Here is a 25,240-nt window from a genome sequence, read left to right as displayed (position 1 = left end):
TCGCCTTCATAGCTTTGTGCTGAAAACGTGTCAGGAGTCTAAGCATGACATGAATCTAACCATGCCATTTTTATTTATACAATTTGGTGTTTTATACATCAGTGCCCCAAGTGGTGATCAGGTGGTTTTGGGACGGGGCGTGGAAAATTTGAGTTGTGTGCGACGACTTCAAGGATGTTTTTACACGGTCCGAGCCCAAGTGCAGATGTTCCCAGCACACCTGCAGCATTGGTGTGGTTTTACACTTTCGATTTTATCTAACTTTAGTTCACTTGTGTTAATCTCACGTCATCACCAACGTGCACATACAAGAGAATGTAAAACACAACGTGACTTATAATATATATTTTTTGTTTTATGTTGGTGTTATCATGCACAAAAGAGAGAGCGACAGTTCCGCATAAGTACTTTGAAATGCAGAATTCAAAAGTTGTTACGGTAATCGTGCGATTTGGAAACTAATGATCAACGTCATAAGCTAAAACCATAGCAGGGCTCCAGACTAAATTTTTTCACTAGGAGCACAGTGGCCCCCAACTGAAAATTTTAGGGGCGTAACCAGAAAATTTAGGGGCACACACCGTAAATCAACATGCTAACCAAATTTCCATTTAAAAAAAAAATATGCTTATTTTTAAGATCCCATCCGTTTCGGATTCCTTTCAGCTGATCTCTGGGTCTGGCGGTAACACTTTTAGCACAATCCATTGAATCTAATGTGACCATTAGCATCGCACTAAAAATAACCAAAGAGTTTTGAAATATTACCTATTTTAAACTTGACTCTTCTGTAGTGACATCGTGTAAGACCGACGGAAAATTTAAAGTTGTGATTTTCTAGGCAGATATGGCTAGCAACTATACTCTCATTCTGGCATAATAATCAAGGACTTTTTTACCGTAAAATGGCTGCAGGAGGTGCAATGATATTACGCACTGTCTGCCCGAAAATAATCCCCTGCTATTGAAAGTTACTAGGGGGACTATTTTCGGCTGCTGTGTAATATCATTGCGCCTCCTGCAGCCATGTTACAGCAGCAAAGTCCTTGATTATTACACCAGAATGAGAGTATAGTTCCTAGCCATATCTGCTAAAAAATCGCAACTTTGAATTTTCTGTCGGTCTTAGTACACAATGTAATTACAGAAGAGTCAAGTTTTAAAAAGGAAAAATATTGAAACTCTTTAGATATTTTTTGGGATTCAATGGATTGTGCTTAGCTATGCTAAAAGTGGTAGCGCCAGACCCGGAGATCAGCTGAATGAATTGCAGAAACGTAAAAATCAAATGTTTAACTCTAGGGGAGCTGGAAAATTAACATATTAAAAAAGTGGAGTATCTTTTTTAAGGCTTAACTCTTCCACCGCCAGCGTTTTTAAAAAAAGTTGCCAGCCAGCCCCAACGTTTTTCATGATTTTCACAAAAGTTTAATGTCTTCCAGAAAATGTTCTTCTTCAAATATATAAACATACAATATACTAAATGAAAGAACAGACCCTCTGCTTTCAAACAAAAAAAAGTTTCATCCTACCTTCAGTGGTTCTTTTGTAATCAGCTTTTGAATATGGGTAGGTTTCTGCAAAAACACCACATTTTGAGCAAAAAGCAGAGATAATTCCATTTTTGTGACAGACTTTTCATAGAGATCCCATTCAGAGCGATCTTTAAAACAGACACGGACATGCAGCAGCTTGCCATAGGGCAATACCTCCGGGTTTAACAAGTTGCGGACCTAGTCACCTAGTGGATAATAACAGTATTGCGGAAAGACGGAAAAACTCGTCATTGGCGGGGAAGCGTTTTCTCCTGATTGACGAGATATCTCGTCAATGGCGGGGAAAGAGTTAATATAATTTAAACTGATGAGTTACAAAAAAATTCACCCCCTCACACCCCCTCTGCTTAAAGTTGGGTATTTTAACATGGGGGTCTATGGGAATTTGCCAATTCTCGCGTTCGGTACCCCGGTGCGCTCCTGGCTCCGCACGACAGCTGTCATATTACAAGTTTTTTATGCGAACCATGCCCTGTTTTGCACTAAATTTCCAGTGTAAAGTCCCCAGAGTGTGCGTGGTGGTAAGAGAAATAAGAGACAATTCATCTGACAGGCCGCAAGTGCTTTTGACACGCTTCTTCTAGACTTCTAGTGTTGGACTGCTGAAACAACAGCTTAGTTTTAAGTGCACTCCTGCCGGATGGTTAAGAATAGACTGTTCCCTGTAAGCGCCGCTCTCTTTCTTCCCCGGTGACTGCTGTTTGCAGATCGCCTGTGCTGTAAAGAAAGGGACAAACTGGAACAAACAGAAATTCAGATAGCGATATAGCTGTTAGAAGCTGTGAGTTGGGTATGCGTGTGTGTGTACATAACCCTGTATGATGTGTAAAGTTTGTCTCCTGAAGTTAAATCTGACAAAATTCCCTTTAGGGGACATTTCCCAGCTAGTGATTTTTAAAAGTAGTGAGCTAGTGCGTTTAAAAATGCCTAATAGCCATCCAAACTAATTTGGGCTGTCAAAATTTTGTAGACATCTAAGCATAGCCCAAAATATAAATGAAGGGAAAAAATTATCACTGTTAACTTTTCTTACATGATGGATTAGCATACATCTCACAGGTTATTTTGGCAAAACAACATGTAATCAAATTCAGATTTATTTTGGCTAAAAGTTGGTTACTCACAGGACTATATTGGGGTTATAGTTAACCTAGACGGTGGAATGACAGCTATTGCTTGCTTCGTTGTTTAGTTTCTGTGTATCCTATTAGGGTTAGATTGTGTCTTGTGGTTATAGTCGAAGGCAGGGGTGGGCATTCCTGGTCCTGGAGGGCCACTGTCCTGCAAAGTTAACCTCCAACCCTAATCAAACACACCTAAAAATCCCTACTTTTTTTATATAGTCTACTCAAAACCTTTTTGTTTTACTTGCTGATTTTATTCTATTTTAATTGTTGATATGTTATATCATTGTTTAAAATGTTAACATATATTAAAAAGCCAAGCTAATATAAAAAATTTGGCGGGCAACTTACAGACGCCATACAAGCAACCTGGTGCCCGTGAGCACCATGTTGAAGACCACTGGTCTAATGCAGGGTCTTCAACAGGGGGTGCAGAGATCCTTGGGGGTCCGTGGTGGTATTACTGGGGGTCCTCCAAAAAAAATATTGCTTGAATGCAAAAATGTTTTTGTGAAAATTATAATAGACATCAAACAAAAATATATAATAGGTTAATAAAAACAAATAGAAGTAAATGAAGAGCATAACATTCCCATCATTCCGATTTTAATATCTTTCTAACGTTACAATCGTAACATATGTGTCGTAAATAACAATGAATACAGTATTAATTTGATAAATGTACTGGGGTCCTTGCTCCTTCTCTCTATCCATTAAGGGGTCCTTGGCCTAAAAAGGCTGAAGATCTCTGGTCTAAGGTGATTTGCTGTAAATAAAATCTATAGATATCTATGTTTTTTCTCTTTAGACAGATTGTGTCTGCGAGTGTGTGTGTGTGTGTGTGTGTGTGTGTGTGTGTGTGTGTGTGTGTGTGTGTACCTGGTTATTATCACGTTGTGGGGACAATTGGATAGGAATACCAGTATTTTTGTGACCTTGTGGGGACATTTTGAGGTCCCCATGAGGAAACAAGCTTATAAATCAAACAAAATGATGTATCTTGAAAATGTGAAGTAGCAGAAGGGTTTCTGTGATGGTTGGGGACTGGGGTAGGTTAGGGGAAAAAAATTACAGTTTGTATGGTATAAAATGCCATACAAAACATGGAAACCAGAATCTGTTCGTGTGTGTGTGTGTGTTTGTGTGTAATAATAAAATATGATGTCTTTCTTTATATGCCATGGTTTTTCATATCCCAGGGTCAATAACTCAAACACTCCACCTCTGCAAACCGTGTATATTTTTTGCGAAAAACACTGCTTAGGTACATATGAAATCGCCTACCGCCAATGTTTAAGGAGCTTGAGGGATTATGTGCGTATGCACTGGGACAAGATATATAGATCCTTAGCATACGCTGGCAGAATTAACCCGCATCTTGTTTGCAGGCTCGACAGGTAGCCATGGAGCTGAAAGCCAGCCGCCCCTGACAGCGGCATCAATATCACGTCTGGGGGCCACAGGCGGGAAAGAAATTTCTGCTGCACATTTCCCAGCTCCCATTGATACTTTCAGCGGTTGCCATGACAGCAAGGTGCTGTGGTTTTAATGGAAGTGATTTTGTTAATATAAAATTGAGCCATGGCCGTAACATCTCTCCTATGGTGCGGCGGTTCTCCATCGATCAGAGATGCAAACGCAGTGCTCCAGGATCTCAGCTCTACTCGCTCTTATTAGGATGAATAAAGTGAAGAAAATGAGAGAGCAGCCATAGCATCTGCATGATTATCTTAATTCAGTTATTGTAACCATGATCATTCATTTGGATTTACATTTATAAATGTCGCTTTTTAAAGCAAATGCATTAATCAAAGCGATATATAGTGTATGAAAAACAAACATGGTCTTTGACTATGTAAAAAGTTAATTTCTTTAATCTTTGATTCACCATTATGTTTTCCCTGATTGAAAGGTATGCACGTTTGAAACATCATGATGGTAAATAAATAACCGAAGTTTAATTTTTAATTGAATAGTTCATGTTTAACTGTTTAAAGTGGGAGGCAAAGCTATTTGATATTTTCTGACTTATTATAACTGTATTAGAGGTGGATTCATCATGCTAAACATTGGCAAAGTGTAAAAAAAGCACTTGGACATATGACAGAGAATTTCTTTGCAGAATGCACTTTGGCAGGGTTTGTGTATGATTCGGAAAGTTTTTTTTCGTACATTAAAGATTCATACGTAACAATCTTGGTTTATTTCTTTTATGTGCAATTGTGCAGGAAGTACAGTGGAAGTCCTTATATGGGCACTTTAACCAAAATAGCATATGCACACACCAACCAAGAGCTGACAAGAAATCCCACCAAAGAAATATGTTTTTGTTTGTGAGGCAGGGATGGAAATTAGCACCTGCCACCTAGGGATGGGCGATATGGCTTTAAAAAAATGTATCATGGTAATTTCGGTTGTTTGTTGCGGTGACGATAAAAATGACGATAAATTATTGTCTTCTGTAAAATATCAGTACTCCCAATTTACCAGTAAGACAGATTGTAAGATTACCATGAAAAAGTCTTCTGTATGTGCGGTTCAGAAAATAACAGAGGCACGAGCGTTTGCTGACTAGTGTTGCCAGATCTTGCATGAAAAAAACAGCGAACAAGAAAAATCTAATAATTAACTGAAATATATCCAAATGCTTTATCTCAAAAATCTAAATATTCATACCGGCATACCGTTCACACTTTTTAATAACACCAAAAACTTGATCGCTTCATGAGGCAAAAACGGTTAAGCACCAAAACGGTAAGTACAAAAAAGACGAGGACCTGGCAACACTGCGCTGTGGATCAGCCTCACAAATGCGTGCAATACACAACAGAGGTTGATTGCAAAACATAGCGCTGTTAAATTATTTTGGTCAATGCTGTGAGTGATGAGCACGTGAGACAGCAGAACGTTGCTAAGGTTATCTCTTTGTCAATCATCAGATTTTCGTGCAGACATAAAACGAACATTTAGGAGATTCACTCGCGCATTTAAATGTGGTTGTCACTACCAAACGTAGTTTGCAGTGTGTACGAGGCCGATTAGACAAGTCCGATAATGTTCTTCTCTGTATGTTCTGATCTTATATTTATCATAAAAAGAAAACATCTTAAAGGTGTTTGTTTAACTTAATCTGCCCTACTCATTTAATGAAATGGATATCAGTTTATGGTTTGTGTTTTTATAAGAGTAAGGGTATTTCGTTAAGACTTGAGATTAAATAAACTTCTTAAGTATTGTAGATCTTGTAGGATTAATTTCCACATGCAGTTACACATTTGTCGGTTAAAAACAAGAAAGTGGCTTGTAAAAACATTGAGTGGCTGGTAGATAGGGTTGGGCGATGTCCCTTAATTGGCAGTTGACGATGGTTACGTTAAACCATCGCGATGGACGATGATAACGTTATTATTCGTTATTATATAATTATTATTTGTTATTTTACTTTATTACTTCCACTTAAGAAGGGTTGTGCACTTTTTATTTTAATATATATTTTTACATAAATACTATTTTGTACTTAAAAACTATAATTTTGTTATTTTAACTAACCCAACTAATGACTATTTCCTATAGGTTGCACATAAGGGGAAAAAGTAGCTTTATTCCACTTAAGAAGAGTGCACTTTTAAGCACTTTTTAAAAATATCTCTTTACATTAATTTTTTTTTTCTATTTAAAAGCTATAATTTCGTTATTTTACTAACCAAATGACTCCTTCGCACTTTCCAATAGGTTGCACGTAAATATCCGTGCATATGTGCCACCAGTACTCTGTCAGAACAGCCAGCGTATAGCCTCATAGCTATGTAAGAATGAGCACGATCTTCCGAGACACTACAATACTAATAAATTATTAATATGGGCTGTTTTCTTGTACAAAATTAAATATTTTAAGTTAAATGTACATCATGTCAAAAGACAAGATTCTAGCAATGTCAAGATCGGACAGGATATTTTCACAGACTAACACACGTCACGTCTCTGGCATAGACTACAGTATATATGCATTAGTTATATTTTCTATTTAATTTATAGAGCAATTCCCGCAAAGTTTTAGGTTAATTATAGTCTATAGAAGAGAGTTAGTATATGTCGACTCGCAGCGGAGTGGGTGGTGTGGCATCCCGATGGTGGCCGTTGGACCAAAAAATAAATTTCCATCCCTGTTGTGAGGGCGAAGTTGTGGGTGTGTGTGTTTGTGTAACACTGGATTTCATTTTGCTGGAGTTGCAGGTGGTAAGTAAAACTGCACCCTATGTCTGTTTTTTTGGCAGTCAGCTTGATAGTGCATATAATGTAAATGACACAAACATGATATTGGAATAATGTATTGTGTCGCTTGCTGGTGACTCACTCCCTCGGTATGCCTCCAGGTGCTCAGGTTTATTCGTAAAGAATCTATTAACCTGATAAATCTAAAGACTATATGAAGGATGTAATACTACTCTATAGGTACTCAAGATTAACATGATATAAGCGGAAACAGCATGTGTTATGTGAGCTTTAAAAAACGTCATCTCCCTTAGAATCAAAACTCACATTTCTATTTGTCGGTATAGAGGAAAGTTAGGCCAAATGAACATCTTTTCCTTTAGTTTTATGCAGCGTCAGTATGGGAGCAAAGTGTGCATTTGCTTGACAGTGACAGAGTAGGGCGTGCAATGTGCCATACCTCTCGCCCCTATCGAGAGAATTTAATAAATAAAACAACATCTGAGCTCCAATCAGATGAATACACCTGTGCCTGCGGGGCACACTGATGATGTCATCACCATCCCCTTCCATCTCCTGGGAGGGCTGCAGTGTCCTCCACAGGGAATCCTGGCACCGAGATGAGACAAACGAATGGTCCAGGCAATATTTATCTCACTTATGGTCGTCCAACACATTGCTGGCGAGTAAATCTTGCCCACTCTCTCTCAATTCCATGCTGATTTCTGTCCCAACACAAATCCTGTGTGACTAAGAAGACTGGCTCGTCTCGCAGCGTACGCTCGGGTTCCATCTCGCGTTATCAGAAACTGCACAGATCACACGCGGCGAGCAGCTCGTAGAAGTCACGGCCTAGTCGGATGACTTGGCTGATTCTCAGCTGAGTTGATTAGCTGAACGTTCACAGATACAGCTGCCACACTGCGTGGTAATAAGAACAACAACCCCGAGCAATCCGCCATTATTCTGATTATGACGGTATTCTAGCTATGACAATGCTGTAATTAGTGAATCTGCACGCTTCGATGAGTCTTCATCTTTGCTTACCTCCCAAGATATTCTTCATCTCTGGCTGAAGGCTAATAAGCAGTGGTTAAAGGCTCGAGGAGAAAGACACATAAGGATATTGAACTGTGCAGCTTCATGGTGGGACTATTATAATAAATCAACAAGTCTGCTCTTCTTTGGAGAAGTCAACAAACTTCTAGTAGACCGTCAGACAAAAGCTGGTAAAATTAAAGGACAAGTTCGGTATTTTACACTTAAAAGCCCTGTTTTCAGATTGTTTATGGAGAAATAGAATGGTTTTGACTGAAATGCCGACATATGCGGCTGTCCTGAGAATTTTCGCGGGTTTTGTGTTTCACCTCACACCTCTACAATGGGTTTAATGGTGCACTGGAACAATCCTTCCTAAAATGCATTAAGCTTTCGTTTACAAAGACGTGAAACTCACCGAGTGGTTAGGGGTGTTCACTGATATGCTCACACAAAAATCGCTGCAAAAGATGCTTTCCAACAGCTGTTTTAGCATTCGTTGTTAACTTGTGGACCTATTTTTCCAAACGACTCACACCCGTACATTCTTCCGCTTAGAGCTTGAATAATAAACACTCCAGCCCAGGTGGTGGCGCTAATCCGCCTTTGCCAATTGCAAGAATAGAAACAAAGTTCCCGGCGCGGAGTAATACCGTACCTCACAGGACATCTTATACTAGTCAATGGAGTTGGCAAAAACTACGATAAAACCTGTTGGAATGCATATTTTGCAGCGATTTTTGTGTGAGCATATCAGTGAACACCCCTGACCACTCTGTGAGTTTCACGTCTTTGTAAACGAAAGTTTAATGCATTTTAGGAAGGATTGTTCCAGTGCACCATTAAACCCATTGTAAAGGTGGGAGGTGAAACACAAACACCAGAAAATTCTCGGGACAGCCTCATATGTCCAAATTTCGGTCAAAACCATTCTATTTCATCATAAACAATCTGAAAACGGGGCTTTAAGGGTAAAATACCAAACTTGTCCTTTAACAGCTTGCTCAAGCTTTGTTAAATATTTCATTGGCTAGATATTTATCTTTGCAAGTTACTGTGTAGAGTAAAACATCAGTTTTGCAAAACATCAGATTTGTCTTATTAGTGACATTTGCCTGTGAAAAACCTATGTCATTTTTTCTTTAATATTGACCCTTTCACATATACAGTCTTAACTGGTAATTTACCACTTCGCGACCATCAGCATTTGCCACAGATGTGAAAACAACAAAAAAGTCATAACATGGCATTGTTTACAAATACAACACTGAGCTCGCCAGCCATGCGCCACAGGTAACTTCTGCTTTCTCTCCGAGTTTACCGGTATTTTGATACTGATGTGTGATATCTGACTGTGCGTTCACACCAACCATGGTAGAGGTGGCAAAAATGCACTATTTGTGCGTAGTTGGACTCTTGAACATTTTGAGTTTACTCGCTTTATTTGCGTGTGAACTTCTAATCATTCGAGACATTCACGCGGACATTTGCATCATGGGAGGGGCTTCTGCTACTCCGCTTGCTTCCAGTAATCACGTCACTGCTAGAGCAAGCTCCTGATTGGTTGACATGGCACGAATAACCGGCAAAGTTCAGATTTTCAACTCGCACATTTCCCGTTGCAGCTCTCAATTTGCGCGTTCCGCGCCGCTGGATGCCTATTCGCGTCTTTGCATTGACTTAACATGTAAATCACTTGCGCTTGCCGCCTCGTCCAGAACGTCACTGCATGTGTGAACAATTTACTGAAATTACTGTGTGAAAGAGGCTAAAGATTGAAATCATAGTGAAATTAATGATTCAAGTCAAACTTTGATGCTCCTAGTCTCATAATTAGATTATCAGACTTTAGACTGGATTTCACAGACAAGGTCACATTTGTGCCGAAATTGTATTGTAAGCATATTCAGTAATCAAAAAGTCAATCATTTGCTATTCAAAAAGTCATGGCAAGTAACACCAATCATAACATTTTAATAGAGATGACGCGTTTACCCCCGCTCTGTTTACGGACATTTACACACACGCTGATTAAAAGTCGAGCACACCTGAAGTTAACATCCACATTTCTTCACCAAAGTTGTTTACAGTGTTGTAATGTAACGAAGTAAAAATACTTCATTACTGTACTTAAGTAGAAATTTCACGTATCTGTACTTTACTTCACTATTTAAATTTATGTCAACTTTCACTTTTACTCCACTACATTTTCTGTGAAGTTTCAGCTACAAAATGCCCCTATTTGGGCTGGAGCAAAAAGCACTGTTTTCATAGGGTACCTTTACATGCAAATGAGCTCTAGCTAAATAAATCTAATTTCTGGGACAATAGTGTGGGCGGGGCATTGCCAGTGTGACATCACATTACCAAGAGAAATGGCAAAATGGCATGTCTAATGAGACTGCTTTGGTTTAATGAGGATTAAAAGAGGAGGAGTGGGTAGATTTCTTTTTATTGTAGGGTGGTTGTGCTCACACACTGCCAACACACATTTATGTCCAAACACCTCGTAGAGTGAAATTTGCATAATATGGGCTTTTTAAAATGATTGCACCGGTTTTCCAGCACTAGTCTGCTTTGACTGACAGTGCTGCACTAAGTACAACTGGCCAAGTATGACAGGCTAAGAAGGGACAGCTAAAATATCACTCATGTGTCTCTTCTCACCGAGATAAAGACCATGAAGGCTATACGGTACTCTCATTTCTACCGCTGTGCCCTCTCATATGACAACCTGCCAGTCTGTTTGATGCAAAGCCTTGGTTCTAATATCATATCTCTCAATCAAACATGGCAATATGAGAATCGGTCAGCTTTGCTCTGTAATTAGATTGTCACTTTATGCACGTGATTATGCTTAACCTTGTCATGCTTTAATTGCAACTCCCTGATTGCAGCCAGAGCATCAGTTAAAGGGATAGTTTACCTAAATCTAAAAATTCTCTCATAATTTACTCACCAATATGCGATCTGTGAGATATAGACTTATTTTATTTAGTTGAAAACAAATAATGCTGTCATGTTAATATGTTAAGCTTATTTAGACATCCTGGATCTGGATTGTATCCATAGCAACATAAAGGATCACCACGATAAGTTTAAATATTTCGGCACATTGATGTCACTGATTCTTGCTGAGTCCCATTGTTGTATCTGTGTTTCATCATGTGACATGCATGAATTAATTAAATTCACACTTAATGTGCCACCATATTTTAACTTAGGATGCTGATCTAAAATATGCTTTCTATTAATCTCTGAATAAGCTTCATTTCTCTCCCAAATATTTTGTTCAGAAGATAATAAAGGGATTGTTTACCCTTTAATGGAAATTCTGTCAATAATGGCTCTCCCTCATGTTGTTCCACACTTGTTTGTAAGATCTTCATTCATCTTTGAAACACAAATTAACTCTTTCCCTGCCAGCTTTTTTTATGAACATGGTTTTCTTTAAATATATAAATATACAGTATATTAAATGAAAGAGCAGACCCTCTGCTTAAAAAAAATAAAAACGTTTCATCCTACCTTCATTAGGTCTCTTTTTATCTCCTCTCAAATATTGGTAGGTTTCTTTAAAAACACCAAATTTTGAGCAAAAAGCTGAGATAATGGCATTTTTGTAAAGGACTTTTGATAGAGATCAGATGCAGAGCGATCTTCAAAACTTAGACGGGCATACAGCTGTTTGCCTTAGGGTGATACTTCCGGTTTTATAAACCGCCACCTGGTGGATAATAGCGGCATTGCGGATTGACGAGATAACTCGTCAATGGCGTTGAAAGAGATAAGATGTTTTTTCAATCCGAAACCATGAGCATATATCAGAGACAGAAGAGAACAAAATGTTGAACAAAGTCATTCTTTTGGGGGGTTTGCGCCCAATTATTATTATCGTTGTTTTTTTCTAATTTAAGGTGCACTGTGTAGAATTTTAGCGGCATCTAGCAGTGAAATTGTGAATTTAAACAAATGGCTCAGTCCACAGCTCACCTCAAAATGCATTTAGAAGCTACGGTAGCCTCTAAGTGTTGTGCGATTTGCCCTATTGTGAGATTGTCCTATCGCCAGCCAGTGAGATGAAGCTTTCCCGTGCGAAGTGAAGCCCACAGACCCTCTCATGCGTGGAAAAGCACGCAATGCGCATGTTAATATGTAGAGCTGGGGAAAAAAAAGTATTTTTCAATTAATCTCTTTTTTTACGTGGTCGATTTAAAACCGGTTCTCAAAGAGCAGAATCGATATTTTTTTCCCCATATCTATTTTCGCAAATATTGAACGCAAGATTAACATTAATCTAATTACTAGTCTTCTTAACTAGATGTCATCCTTTTTTTTGCCTTGCGCGATGTTACAAAGGAGCGAGAGGCAAGCCTGCCATTCATTCATTCAGTGCTTAAAATGGCTGTTTCAGGTGCTTCATTGACGTTGATGCCACCTTCACATAAAAAGTCAGAGGTATGGAAGCATTTTAGATTTCGAAAGCAAGACGACGACGATAGTGTTGTGGGTTAAAATTTATTTTTATTAACTGTTTCGCTGCCAGCATTTTTCATGATTTTTACACAAATTTAATGCCTTCCAGAAAATGCCTTCCTTTTTAAATATATAAACATACAATATATGAAATAAAAGAACAGACCCTCTGCTTTCAAACAAAAAAATCAGTTTAATCCTACCTTCATGTGTTCTGTTTTTATTACCTCTCAAATATGTGTAGGTTTCATCAAAAACACCAAATTTTGAGCAAAAAGCTGAGTTAATTCCATTTTTGTGAAGGACTTTTGATAGAGATCAGATGCAGAGCGATCTTTAAAACATAAACAGACATACAGCTGTTTGCCCTAGGGCAATACTTCCGGGTTTTATTAGTTGCGGTGGATAATAGCGGTATTGCAGATTGACGAGATAACTCGTCAATGGCAGGGAAAGAGTTAATTATCCACTTGTAAACTGCTGTTCACTGTTCTTTTTTATTAATATACAGGGCTCCAGACTGCCACCAATGGTGGCATTTTGCCACCAAAATTTGAGAGTGTGGCACTGAATTTTACATCCAGTTGCACATGTGCGTCCAGTAAATTTGACCTTTTTTTGTGATGTGATTTAAAACAGCAAATTGTACTTTCTGCATCTATCATCAAAGTATTTATTAGTAATACAGTGTATTACTTAGTAGAAATGTGAATATTTGGTTAGCATGTTGATTTACGGTATGTGCCCCTAAATTTTCTGGTTGCGCCCCTAAAATTTTCAGTTGGGGGCCACTGTGTTCCTAGTGAAAAAAGTTAGTCTGGAGCCCTGATATAGTATTTGTATTAAATCTATATTGATTTTGTTGAATCGAGTATAAAAACCGACCTGATAACCAGAATCGAAAATTGAATCGAGATTTGAAATCGAATCAATTTGATATCTCATTTTTTTAAAGTAGGTGTTCAAATACTGATTTTTCCTACATCTATTTCTGTGATGAGCGTGAAGAGTTTCAGGTAGTCTCTCTTTGACTTTCTGTTAAAAGCAGTGAAGAGGAGCAAAGGCTGAGGAGAGAGGGGCATTCTGGATGTCTCAATGGTCCTCCTCCATGGGGAGGACTTCATTAGAATCTAATTAGATGTGTGCTACACTTCCATTTGAACGGGAGTCACCGGCACGGAACAGGGAAGTGTGATTTTCCAGTTGCTGGATGCTTAATGTTGTTTTAATTCTCCTCCCTGTTGCTACCAAATTTCCATCACATCTGCTGTGTTTGCATTCGGATCAGGCTGCTGTTGAGAGTAATAGAGAAATCACCACAGTAAAAAACGCAGGAAAATACCAAGTCTACCGCATAACTTGCTTTATGTTTGTTCTTCGCCTGTTCATCTGTAATTGAAGGAACAGTTTTTCACATTAATCTTGATCTTGGTAAGAACATCGCTTAATGAGTTCTGCGTGATTGCAATCTGATTCTGCAGTGGTCTCGCTTGCATATTTACAGAACGTGATGCAGTGACTATAAGCAACTGAAACACAGAAAGGCAAACAACAAGAAATAAAGATCTCTCAATTCCTATTTTAATTTCATCTGTGAACAGAAAGTGAGCACCGAGAGGAAGAAATGGTCGGTCCATTGCTCCGTAATGTCCTCCTCGGCTCCTAGGACACGATTCAATTTGCAGGCATCGTCTTTTTCTGCTCGTTATGTCACGAATGACTCATTCACCAATGTGAAGTGTGCGCTTTCTTTGGAGAACTTGCTCACAGCAAATACAACTGTGTGATAGATCAGGACAATTGCTGAAGTCACTTGGTCGCATTTTTAAAGCAGGACAGAGACTCATGATGCAGTCAGTGAAAAGGCTGAAGCCAAATGTCAGCACCATATCTGTAGGACTGGGTTTGCCGACTATCTGATTTACACTGCGATACAAATGTCTTGAGTTAATATATATTGCCATTATTTGAATGTGGAAATAAATAAATGTTGCTATAAAATAATTGCAATATTAAAGTAATATCACACAAACTAGAGCATATTGAGCATATCATCACTGCTTTATATTATACTATTCGAATTCATCTCGTCCAATCCCATAAAATTCCTATTTTTTCATGCATGTAACAGTTTTATGCTCAGATTCACAGTTCAAGGCTTCCGAGGCAAAGGAAGGTTTCTCTTCCTGCCACACAACTTCCCCATCAGGGCTGGTAATAGAGTCAGTCAGCTGAAAATGAGCAGCTCTCTTCACATCCACCACCTGTCTAGGGAACGACCACCACCCGGATGTGAAATAAGTCTGACAACAGCTCACTCAAGTCAATCAGACAGCACTTACCTGCAAGGTTAGAGTGAACATGAGCTTTACTTGGGTCTGAGAGATGGGCAAGATTTACCACCTGTGCAGGTAGCAGGGCCGGTTCTTGACCGCTATAGAAGGGTGGGCTGGCAGATATCCTGGGTGGGGAATATGCACACAAAAATATGAGAATAATGTTACTGCATAAACATAGAATAGAATACAAGAAAAGAGCATCTATGCTGCAAAAAAATGATTTCAAGAAAAGAAATTCTTAGTATTTTTGTCTTGTTTTCAGTAAAAATATAAAAAAAATTCTAAAATTAAGATGCTTTTTCTTGATGAGCAAAATGACCCAAGAAAATAAGTCTAGTTTTTAGACAAAAAATATAAAAATAAAACAAGCAAAATATCTGCCAATGGGGTAACCAAAAAAATCTTGAACATTTTACATAAAGGAACACGCCCAGATTTTAGGAATTTAGCTTATTCACCGTATCCCCAGAGTTAGTCCATACATACCTTTCTCGTCTCTGTGCGTGATGTAACTCTGTCTGATGCAGCCCCCGCTAGCTTAGCTTAGCACAAAGACTGGAAGTAAATAGCTTCAGCTAGCATGCTGCTGCCAATAAGTGACAAAATAACGCGAACATTTTCCTATTTATGTGTTGTGATCTGATAGTCACACTGCCCAGCAAGCAATTTGAGCTAAAACCAGGCTGAATTTGGGCTGTCAGAGAAAATCTAATAGACGTCTACCATAGCCCAAGAATAGACGATACGTATAAGTTTAAAACAAATGAAAGCAAACACCTTGAACACCTGTTGACTTTGCCTACATGTTGGAATATCATACATCTTCAAGTTATTTTGGCAAAAATGGCATGTAACCAAATTTAAGGCTATTTAGGGTAGAAGTGGGTTACTCATAGGCGGCCTATATTGGGTCTTTAGTTAGCCATCATTTCAACGTCTTGGTTTTTGCTTGCTGGGCGTGTGCAAATAACAAGGTCATATGAGACACAGCGATCTTTTAACAGTATACATACTGGGAACTATATTCTCAGAAGGCGAAGCACTGCTACTTGGGTGGAGTGATTTGCTCGGAGCACCCGAGAAGCCTCCTGGTGAGGAGCAGAGAGTTCGGTCAGAGTTGTGCAAATCACTCCGCCCAAGTAGCAGTGCTTCGCCTTCTGAGAATATAGTACCCAGTATGTAAACTGTTAAAAGATAGCTTTTGAAGCAATTTTATTTTTTGAAGCAAACGTAATGGGTATCATCGTGGATGAAGTTCACCTAACGTACAAATAGTAAGAGATAGTCTAACTGTATGACTTAGTAAATACTTAATGTTGTGATATAAATTAAATGTTGTTAACATAGTAGGTGTTGATGTACATTCGCTAGTATAATCACAATGTTAGTATCATTGTAGCGAAATAACTAGCAGTTCGGTCAGGCTGCTAAAGACGCCATTTCAACATACGTCACATACTCCGTTGCTCTGATTGGTCAGAGGTCTATCCAATTAAGTGCAGAGGCATTTTTCAGTTGAGACACGCCTCATAATCATAGCCCAATGGAGCGGTATCAGACTCAAATTCTGACTAGGCTAGCTGATTTCCATAATGTCTACTAAAATCTACTACACTAAAAAAAAATATTCATTCAATTAACTCATTTATTTTAAGGTAAGTGGTTGCAATCAATTTATTTAAGCTACATTTAAACAAAAGTTTTTTATTTTATTTCACTTTACTAATCTTTTTTGTTTAAATGTAGCTTAAATAAATTGATTGCAACCACTTACCTTAAAAAGATTGAGTAAATTGAATGGATCATTTTTTTCAGTGTAAGAGCAGCGCAGATTAGTTCAGGGTCGTAAATAAGCAGAGCTGGTGAGTTGGGGTGATCTAAACGCCTGTAATGCGCTTGAGTTCAGCACCATGGACATCGCAGCAGAAAATGTGAGGTGTATAATCCCAGCTAACAAAGCCATAGGGCACTAAAAAGAACTGGAGGACAAAAAATCAAGGTTTACAAGAAGTTTTGAAACAACTTGTATTGTGTGACTTCTCCTAGTGACTCCTCTTTTATTTTCGTCAGCAAATAAAAAATAACATGGCTTGGCAAACAATATTTTTGAATTATATGTTCCTCTGGCATTCCAAATAAACTGTGTTACGTGTGGAAAAAATCATTTGCCTTGTACCACACGCTCTCTGATCTCTTCCAAGCCATATATCAGCTACAATTGCAGCCATTTCAAGCGCAAAATGATTTAATACTTGTTTTTTCCGGCGTGAAATAATGGCGCAAATCCCGGTAATATCACACACACAAACATTAGTAAATCGCGTTGCGTGAGTCATTTAAATAATCTTTTCCCATAAATTTTGCATCTGAAAGAGAAACTCCTAGAAATGTGTATGCAGTTAGGTCAGTCGCAAAAGTAACTATACACAAACAAACGGTGCTAAATAGCACTAAAAGTGGTTCTTGGCTTGTAATCATAAAGGAACCATTTTTAGTGCTAGCACCTATGAAGAACCATACGGGGGTCATAGCACCACTATAGCACCACATATGGTTCTACATTGCACCTTATGGTTCTACACAGGTGCTACACAGGAACTATCGGTGCTATATGGCACTTAACTCATTCACCGCCTGCCTTTTTGAGAAAAGTTGCCCACCTGCATTTTTGTGATTTTAACAAAAGTTTCACAAAATTCCTTGCAGGAAAAATTATCTTCTATAAATATATAAACATACAAATTATATCAAATTAAAGAACACACCTTCTGCTTTCAAACAAACAAAAACAAACAAACAAACAAACAAAATGGGGAAAAACGTTTCATTATATATTTACTTTTTCCACTTAATTTAACCACTGAAATATGGATATTTCTCTTCAAAAATACAACATTTTGAGCAAAAAGCTTAAAAAATTGCGTTTTTGTAAAGAAATTTATGTTAGAGATCAGACTCAGAATGACTATCAAACATAAAGGCAGTTAAAATAAATCATTAAATCTTTTTAACTTCCGTTTTTGATAAATTCGGTTTGGGATAAATTCGCCATCTAGTGGATAAAAGCGGTATTACACTTTCACTTTGAAATTCGTCCAGAAAGGCATATTTATTAGTTAAATATTAACTCATAATTGACGAGATAACTCGTCAATGGCGGTGAATGAGTTAAAATGGTTCCTCTTTGATAACAAGCTAAGAACCACTTATAGTGCTATTTAGCACTGTTTGTTTTTAGAGAGTAGACCACACCTTTTTAGCGCCACACTGTGTCTTTAGTAAATGTTTATGTAACGCCAAAATGATGGTTTGCGCTGGAGCAAGCTGTTAGTAAATCTGGCTCCTAATCTCTTATTTGCATCTCTTGTTTATGTTAAACTCATTGAATGTGCGGCACGCTATAACCAAATGATTTAATTGCACGGTAAACTTGTTTAAGCGGAACTGATTTGCCATTACATTCATCTGCTCAACAGGCACAACTGTGATTGGTTGTAATGTTCAACGCTGCAAAAATAACACGTAATAAGTCATATGATGCAACGTGAACAGATCTAAATGTAATGTTGTCATCGACACTTGTCTTCATTCATTTTCACTTTTCATTTTTTGTTTAATTGTAAAGGGTCATGTTTGCCCCTTGTCTTGAATTTGGGGGGCATTTTTATTCATCTTTGTTGTATTTTTGCCCACAGCTCTCTGTCCATGAGATGCGAACGGACCATCCAACATTAAATGACTGCTAAATGGACTCAGATGGCATTTAAATTTAAGTCAAGGCCTGTAACGTATTTTGGGGGAATTGAGATGAAGACAGACGGATATATTTCTGAAGCGGGAGCTGTGGAAAGCTGAGTTTCCTCTGGCTCATTGAAAACAACAGGCTAAATATTACACACAAATAATCCTGCTTTTAAATCTCGCGTCAGTCATATTCTTCGTTACAGACAGAGGCCACCTCATAAGTCGTGAATGTAGAGTGACGTTGCTTTCAACCAATAAAAACAGAAAAACACTGACATTTTCTGCTGTTGATTGGTTAGGACTGTCTACAGCCCTTCCTCAAGGGATCAACATAGTTTGCCTCAAATAGTTTTAACTAATGTATAAATTAGTAAAATAAAATATGAAAGAAAGTGAAAATTCTAATTAGGTGGGCAAGACAGATGTTTTGCCGATGCCTAAAACCTGTGCTGGCAGGTAATCAGCTGTGTTAACCCGCATTTGGTTGTCCAGCTGAAAGAGACAAAATACCAGGGCAACCAAAATCCAGACCCACTGCCACTTATTTGTCATCGCATTTGTCGATTATCAAATAGGGCCAGTGACATTAGTGAGTTATGAAAAGAACACCACTGAAGGCTGCATTAGTGATGAATTGCCTAGGATATAGATCAAAGACAAGATGTCATGTTGAATTTGAGTGAAATAACTCAAGCAGCCCATATTACTTACTAGCCTGCTTTTCACTTTAAGTTTAAATCAGACAGTGACAGTTACTCAATTGTGCTTTCAGAGTTGTGGATTGATTTGAGAGAGCTCTTTTCTTGCATGTCTTTCTCTATATTTCTTGGATGTTATTGTGATATTCAGCCTTTGTCTGAATGCTACAAACTAATCAGATATGTGTTCTGTTTTCTAAAGCTACAGGATATCATTGAATGTCAGTTCTGCACATGATGTTTTTGCCAAAAGCTGCGTGTGCGCACCGCCAGCAACTAGCAATGGTAGAGCAACGCAATCTCTTTATGCAAATGATAAGTGACTTGGAAGCAACTATTAATGGGAGTGAAACAGTCATCCGTCTTTCGTCAGTTACTTAGAGGATGATTACTTGTTTGTTTACAATTGTTATAAGGACAACCAGAATTAGGAACGCCTACTACACTCTTAGAACTGATGTGTTAAAACAAATGCGTTGTCCCAGAATCCACACATCTCTGTGTTATTATTGAAACAACACATTTTGTGTACTTTTAACACAGCTTGTGTTTTATTTTAACACAAAATCAACACAAAATGACACAATGTGTTAAATTACACATAATGTGTTGAAAATGTGTTGAAGTCTAGTTTTTAGACCAAAAATATCATGGGGTAAGCACATTTTTCTTGAATTTAGTGTTTAAGAAAAAGTTTCAAGATTTTTTTGCTTGTTTTATGCACAAAATCACTTAAATTTGATATTTTTGGTCTAAAAACTAGACTGATTTTCTTGGGTCGTTTTGCTCATCAAGAAAATCATCTTAATTTAAGAATTTTAAGATATTTTTACTACAAAATAAGACAAAAACTAAGAATAAATTTTTTTGAAAATATTTTTTTTGCAGTGTAAGAGTGTAGTGTTCTCATTTCACTGCAAAAAAAAAAATGACTTACTTTCTTAGTATTTTTGTCTTGTTTTCAGTAAATATATATATATATATATATATATATATATATATATATATATATATATATTTTTTTTTTTTTAAATACACTGCAAAAAATTATTTTCAAGAAAACATTTTCTTAGTATTTTTGTCTTGTTTTCAGTAAATATATATATATATATATTTTTTTTTTAAATACACTGCAAAAAATTATTTTCAAGAAAACATTTTCTTAGTATTTTTGTCTTGTTTTCAGTAAAAATATCTAAAAATTCTCACATAAAGATGCTTTTTCTTGATGAGAAAACGACCCAAGAAAATAAGTCTAGTTTTTAGACCAAAAGTATCAAATTTAAGTGATTTTGTGCATAAAACAAGCCAAAAAAATCTGCCAATGCGGTAAGCAAATTTTTCTTGATTTTTTTCTTGAATTTAGTGTTTAAGAAAAATGTTTAAGATTTTTTGCTTACCCTTGGCAGATTTTTTTTGCTTGTTTTATGCATAAAATCACTTAAATTTGATATTTTTGGTCTAAAAACTAGACTTATTTTCTTAGGTCGTTATGCTCATCAAGAAAAAGCATCTTAATTTAAGAAGGTTTAGATATCTTTAGTGAAAACAAGACAAAAATACAAGAAATGGTTTTCTTAAAAATTATTTTGTGCAGTGTATGCATTTTCTTGATGAGCAAAATGACCTAGGAAAATACGTCTAGTTTTTAGACAAACTTTAAGTAAACTAGTGCTTAAAACAAGCAAAAAAAAAAAAAAATCTGCCATTGGAATACGAAAAATTTTCTTGAGTTATGTTTTAAACTTATTTCAAGAAAATTTTTCTTATTCCATTGGCAAATTTTTTTGGTTGTTTTAAGCACAAATTTGCTTAAATTTGATATTTTTTCTAAAAACTAGACTTATTTTCCTAGGTAATTTTGCTCATCAAGAAAATACACTTTAATTTAATTTTTAGACATTTTTACTTAAAACAAGACAAAAATACTAAGTAAGTCATTTTTTTGCAGTGTGACAAAGATGGGCAACACATACACTGCAAATACACTTTCTAAAGCACTATTCGGACGGGATTAGTTTTCCAAACAACATTTGAGTTTCAACGTGTTCTCCAGGACGTCTGTGTTTTTATGTACCGATTCGGACGGGATTAAAATGATGCAGGCTATTCCAGAGATGGGAGTGTCTGTTTCATGCATTTGGGCGTTGCAGAAGAGCACGGGCTCTGGATATGCGGGTTTGTAATGGTTAATATTTTGCTTTAAATGTAAAATTATGACAGAACATGTAATTTATAAATGTAATTTTAACAAATCAAAATAAAATATACAAATCCTACTAAAGTAACGTTAGCCTACGTGTTTTATATAACTGTCTGCTTATAATAAACCCAAAGAAATGAAACAATAATGATTAATAACAATTTATTATCTTTATTAATTAACATTAACATTCCGGAGTTGAACAACTTTGAACGGAGTTTCTTATAACGTTAATGATATTACAGTGGTCAGTCTTAACAGTGTTTGATATTCAGCTCATCTTGATTTAATTATTTTATTTTGCCGAATGCGTAAAAATATCCATATCTGAATGAACGGGACTCAGGAAATAAAATATACGTGGATTAGTAAGGCCTTACGGCAGATCACGTTGGCCAAAACATGAAATGAACCGCGTTTTCAAAAGATATTGCGGGCAAACACAGACATTTGCATCCGGACGGGATTAAATTTCTCAGAGGACCTCTGTGTTCGGCGAAAAACAGTAGGTAAATTGCTCTGGAATTCTTACGGAGGTTGTCAGAGAAAAACACAGACATGGCCGATTCGGACGGGATTAAAAACACAGAGGACCTCTGAGAAGCACGATTTTCTCAGAGGTCCCCCTGTAAAACTAATCCCGTCCGAATAGGGCTTTACTTGGTATTTTTTCTTGTTTCCAGTAGAAATATCTAAACATTCTTAAACCAAGATGTATTTTCTTGCTGAGCAAAATTACCTAAGAAAATAAGTCTGGTTTTTAGACAAAAAAAAACATAAACTTTAAGTGAATTTATGCCTAAAACAAGATAAAAATATCTGCTAATGGGGTGAAATAATTATTCTTAAATTACGTGTTTAAGAAAATCTAATTTCAAGATATTTTTTCTCACCGCATTGGCAGATATTGTTGCTTGTTTTAAGCAAAATTCACTTAAATTGTATATTTTTTGTCAAAAATATTTCTACTGAAAACAAGAAAAAAGTAAGAAAGTAATTTTTTGCAGTGTAGCGACCAAGTCGCTGGTGGTGTGCACGCAGTATAAGGGTTTATTGATTTTCCTATTGGCATTAACTAATTTCTTCGTTTACTGTTCTTGTGTAATCGCACAGGTACGTGGATCTGGATTCTGATGGTCATGTCAGCTTTAAGGACTTTGAAAATGTCATCAGCTATGGTTTGGCAAACATCTGAGACTACATAAAGAGATTGAAAACTTCAGATGACCGTAACCAGACTAGACACCATGTTTGCACAACTATTTAAATTCATTTAATTGATTTGACAGAGCTGTGAGCAATACACATACATCTTGATCAATAGGTTGTGCTTTCTTAAGGTCACCTCGACTTAATTCACAACCCAAGTCTTCTGAAATTTTTGGATAGACATATTATCTATCCCACAGTTTGTTGATAATACAACTGAACAGTATGACATTTTATATCTCACAACTAAACATTCGCACCTAACACATCTACAACACTGTGTTTTTTACGTACTGTTGCATTAAAAGCTTGACAGTAAGATTTTCATTCAAGCCGACTGCTTTTATATATGATTGTTGCCACCATTTGGCCTTGTCTGTTGAAAAGCAGACACTTCACAGTCTTGACACTTAGGTTTAATGATGAGTTTTCATGTTGTATTGGTCTAGTTGGTCCAAGGCTGTGCCGTATAATGGAGAACTACGGATTTCTATTGTGCAGTTGCCTTACAAACTGCATTACATTTAATCCAAACTCTTAAGTTATAATTCACTAGGTAAGAAAGCAATATTTTCCTTCATATCCTCACTCGCCCAATCCGCTGTGATATTTCATAGCCTCTGAAATGACTTCAGTGAATTTAGTTACGGTACAGCAGCTGGACAGATTCCCCTCCCTCATTCCATTTTCATCTGCAAAATAGGCAGGTTGCCTCAAAATTGAATATTAACCATCACATTCGCATTCAGTTTATGTGAACCTCCCTTCTACCGACATATATTAAAAACCCAAAGCGTTCAGGAGGGATTTTATGTGGCTTCACTTGTTACACAAGATTATGGAACTGTAAATACTTGTTTGTGTTTTGAGAGATTTGCTGCACTCCCGTCTGAATAAAGATTAATTTGTTTTGGTAATCAGTCCTGAGTCTATCTGTATGACACGACGCACGCTTCAAGGGGGGCATCAAGTAAGGAAATGGCCTTGGAGAAAAAAAATAATCAAATACGGCTTTAATCAAATACGTGCTCATAGATTCATTTTCAGAAATGGCCTGCTGTTCAAATATAAACAGAGACACGTTAGTTTAATCTTCACCTTCCTCTTTGAAACTCGATTAAACGAATCCCTCGATTTAGTTGTTGTATTGTGTTATGTGAGAGAGCAGGCAACACCGTGAGCCAAACCAGAGCAAAGGAAAGTAAGTAGAGCTGTCTTGCAATGTGACTTCGAACTAAGCCTCGCAGACATTGCAAAGAGCCGCAGATTAACACATTGTGTGCTTGCTGTTATGGCAGCCTTTTGAAGGAATAGACCATGTTCTATTGTGTTTTAAATAGCACTTTTTCTGCCTGTTATCCCTCTTTCTGTCTCTTAACAGTCTCTCTGACTCTTTTCATTTTCTCAGTTTCTCGCTTTTTCGTGCCTTGGAGCTGCTTTGAACTGCTAGCGAGTAAAAGTATTGACAACTAGTGGACAAGACCAAGCGTATTTAACATGTCTTCCATCACAATCAAAAGGGCTTTTCACACTTGAAGTAGTTAAAGGGATTGTTCACCCAAAAATGAAAATAATGTAATTAATGACTCACCCTCATGTCGTTCATCTTCGGAACACAGTTGGAGATGTTCATATATATATTTAGCCCAAAAGCTTGCTGACCCTCCATTGAAAATGTATGTACGGTATACTGTCCATGTCCAGAAAGGTAATAAAACATCATCAAAGTAGTCCATGTGACATCAGTGGGTCAGTTAGAATGTGTTGAAGCATCGAAAATACATTTTGGTCCAAAGATAACAAAAATTACGACTTTATTCAGCATTGTCTTCTCTTCCACTTTTGCGAATGCGCATGCACAGTGACGCTGCTGACGTATGATGCTGCTGACGTGTTATCCTCTGACATGTTTGCGAAGATTTTTTTTCTTTCAAACTTACAGCGTGCGTCTCCCTCAGACTGTAAACAAAGCTCGGGTGCAAATAAAAAAAAGCTGGGGCGCACCAGATAACACGTCGGCAGCAACCTACGTCAGCCGCGGCACTGCAGTCTCGTGCACGCAGTTCACAACAGACCCGGAAGAGAAGACAATGCAGAATAAAGTCGTAATTTTTGTTATTTTTGGACCAAAATGTATTTTCGATGCTTCAACAAATTTTAACTGACCCACTGATGTCACATGGACTACTTTGATGATGTTTTATTACCTTTCTGAACATGGAGAGTATACCGAACATACATTTTCAGAGGATGGTCAGAAAGCTCTCAAACTAAATCTAAAACATTTTAAACTGTGTTTCCGAAAAAGATTGACATATTTTCATTTTTGGGTGAACTATCATTTTAAAGGGGTCACATGACATTTCTAAAAAGAAGAGTGTATTTGACGTAATGCAATGTGTTCGAGTGATTTATGGTTAAAAAACACATATTTTCCGCATACCACAAATTATTGTTGCTCCTCTATGCCATGCTTTTCTGAAACGCGTCCATTTGCACAAAGCTCATCGTTTTGAAAAGCGTGGTGTGCTCTGATTGGCCAGCTATTCAGTGCATTGTGATTGGCCGATAACCTCAAGTGTGTGAGGGAAATGTTAAGCCCCATACCATATTTGGGATATCATCTCCCAAAGCAATACTG

At 37.3% G+C, this 25,240-nt stretch overlaps 1 protein-coding gene across 2 annotated transcripts in view; it reads left to right on the top strand.

The window, feature by feature from the left end:
- The window catches only part of efcab11 (EF-hand calcium binding domain 11), a 90,135-nt gene extending 66,654 nt beyond the window's left edge, over window positions 1-23,481 (top strand). Inside the window, exon 6 of one of the 2 annotated variants that reach the window (XM_065245152.2) lies at window positions 22,504-23,481. In XM_065245152.2, the coding sequence (XP_065101224.2) occupies window positions 22,504-22,585 (82 nt within the window). In that variant the 3' untranslated portion in view covers window positions 22,586-23,481. Of the gene's footprint in view, window positions 1-18,440; window positions 18,864-22,503 lie in introns of those variants that run through there. The other variant, XM_065245153.2, reaches the window with a different exon arrangement.
- Window positions 23,482-25,240: the final 1,759 nt, after the last annotated feature.

Source organism: Paramisgurnus dabryanus, chromosome 17 (assembly GCF_030506205.2).
Source record: "Paramisgurnus dabryanus chromosome 17, PD_genome_1.1, whole genome shotgun sequence".
NCBI classification, from domain to species: Eukaryota; Metazoa; Chordata; class Actinopteri; order Cypriniformes; family Cobitidae; genus Paramisgurnus; species Paramisgurnus dabryanus.
Note: the sequence above shows the minus strand (reverse complement) of the source record. Positions and strands in the feature narration are given on the sequence as shown.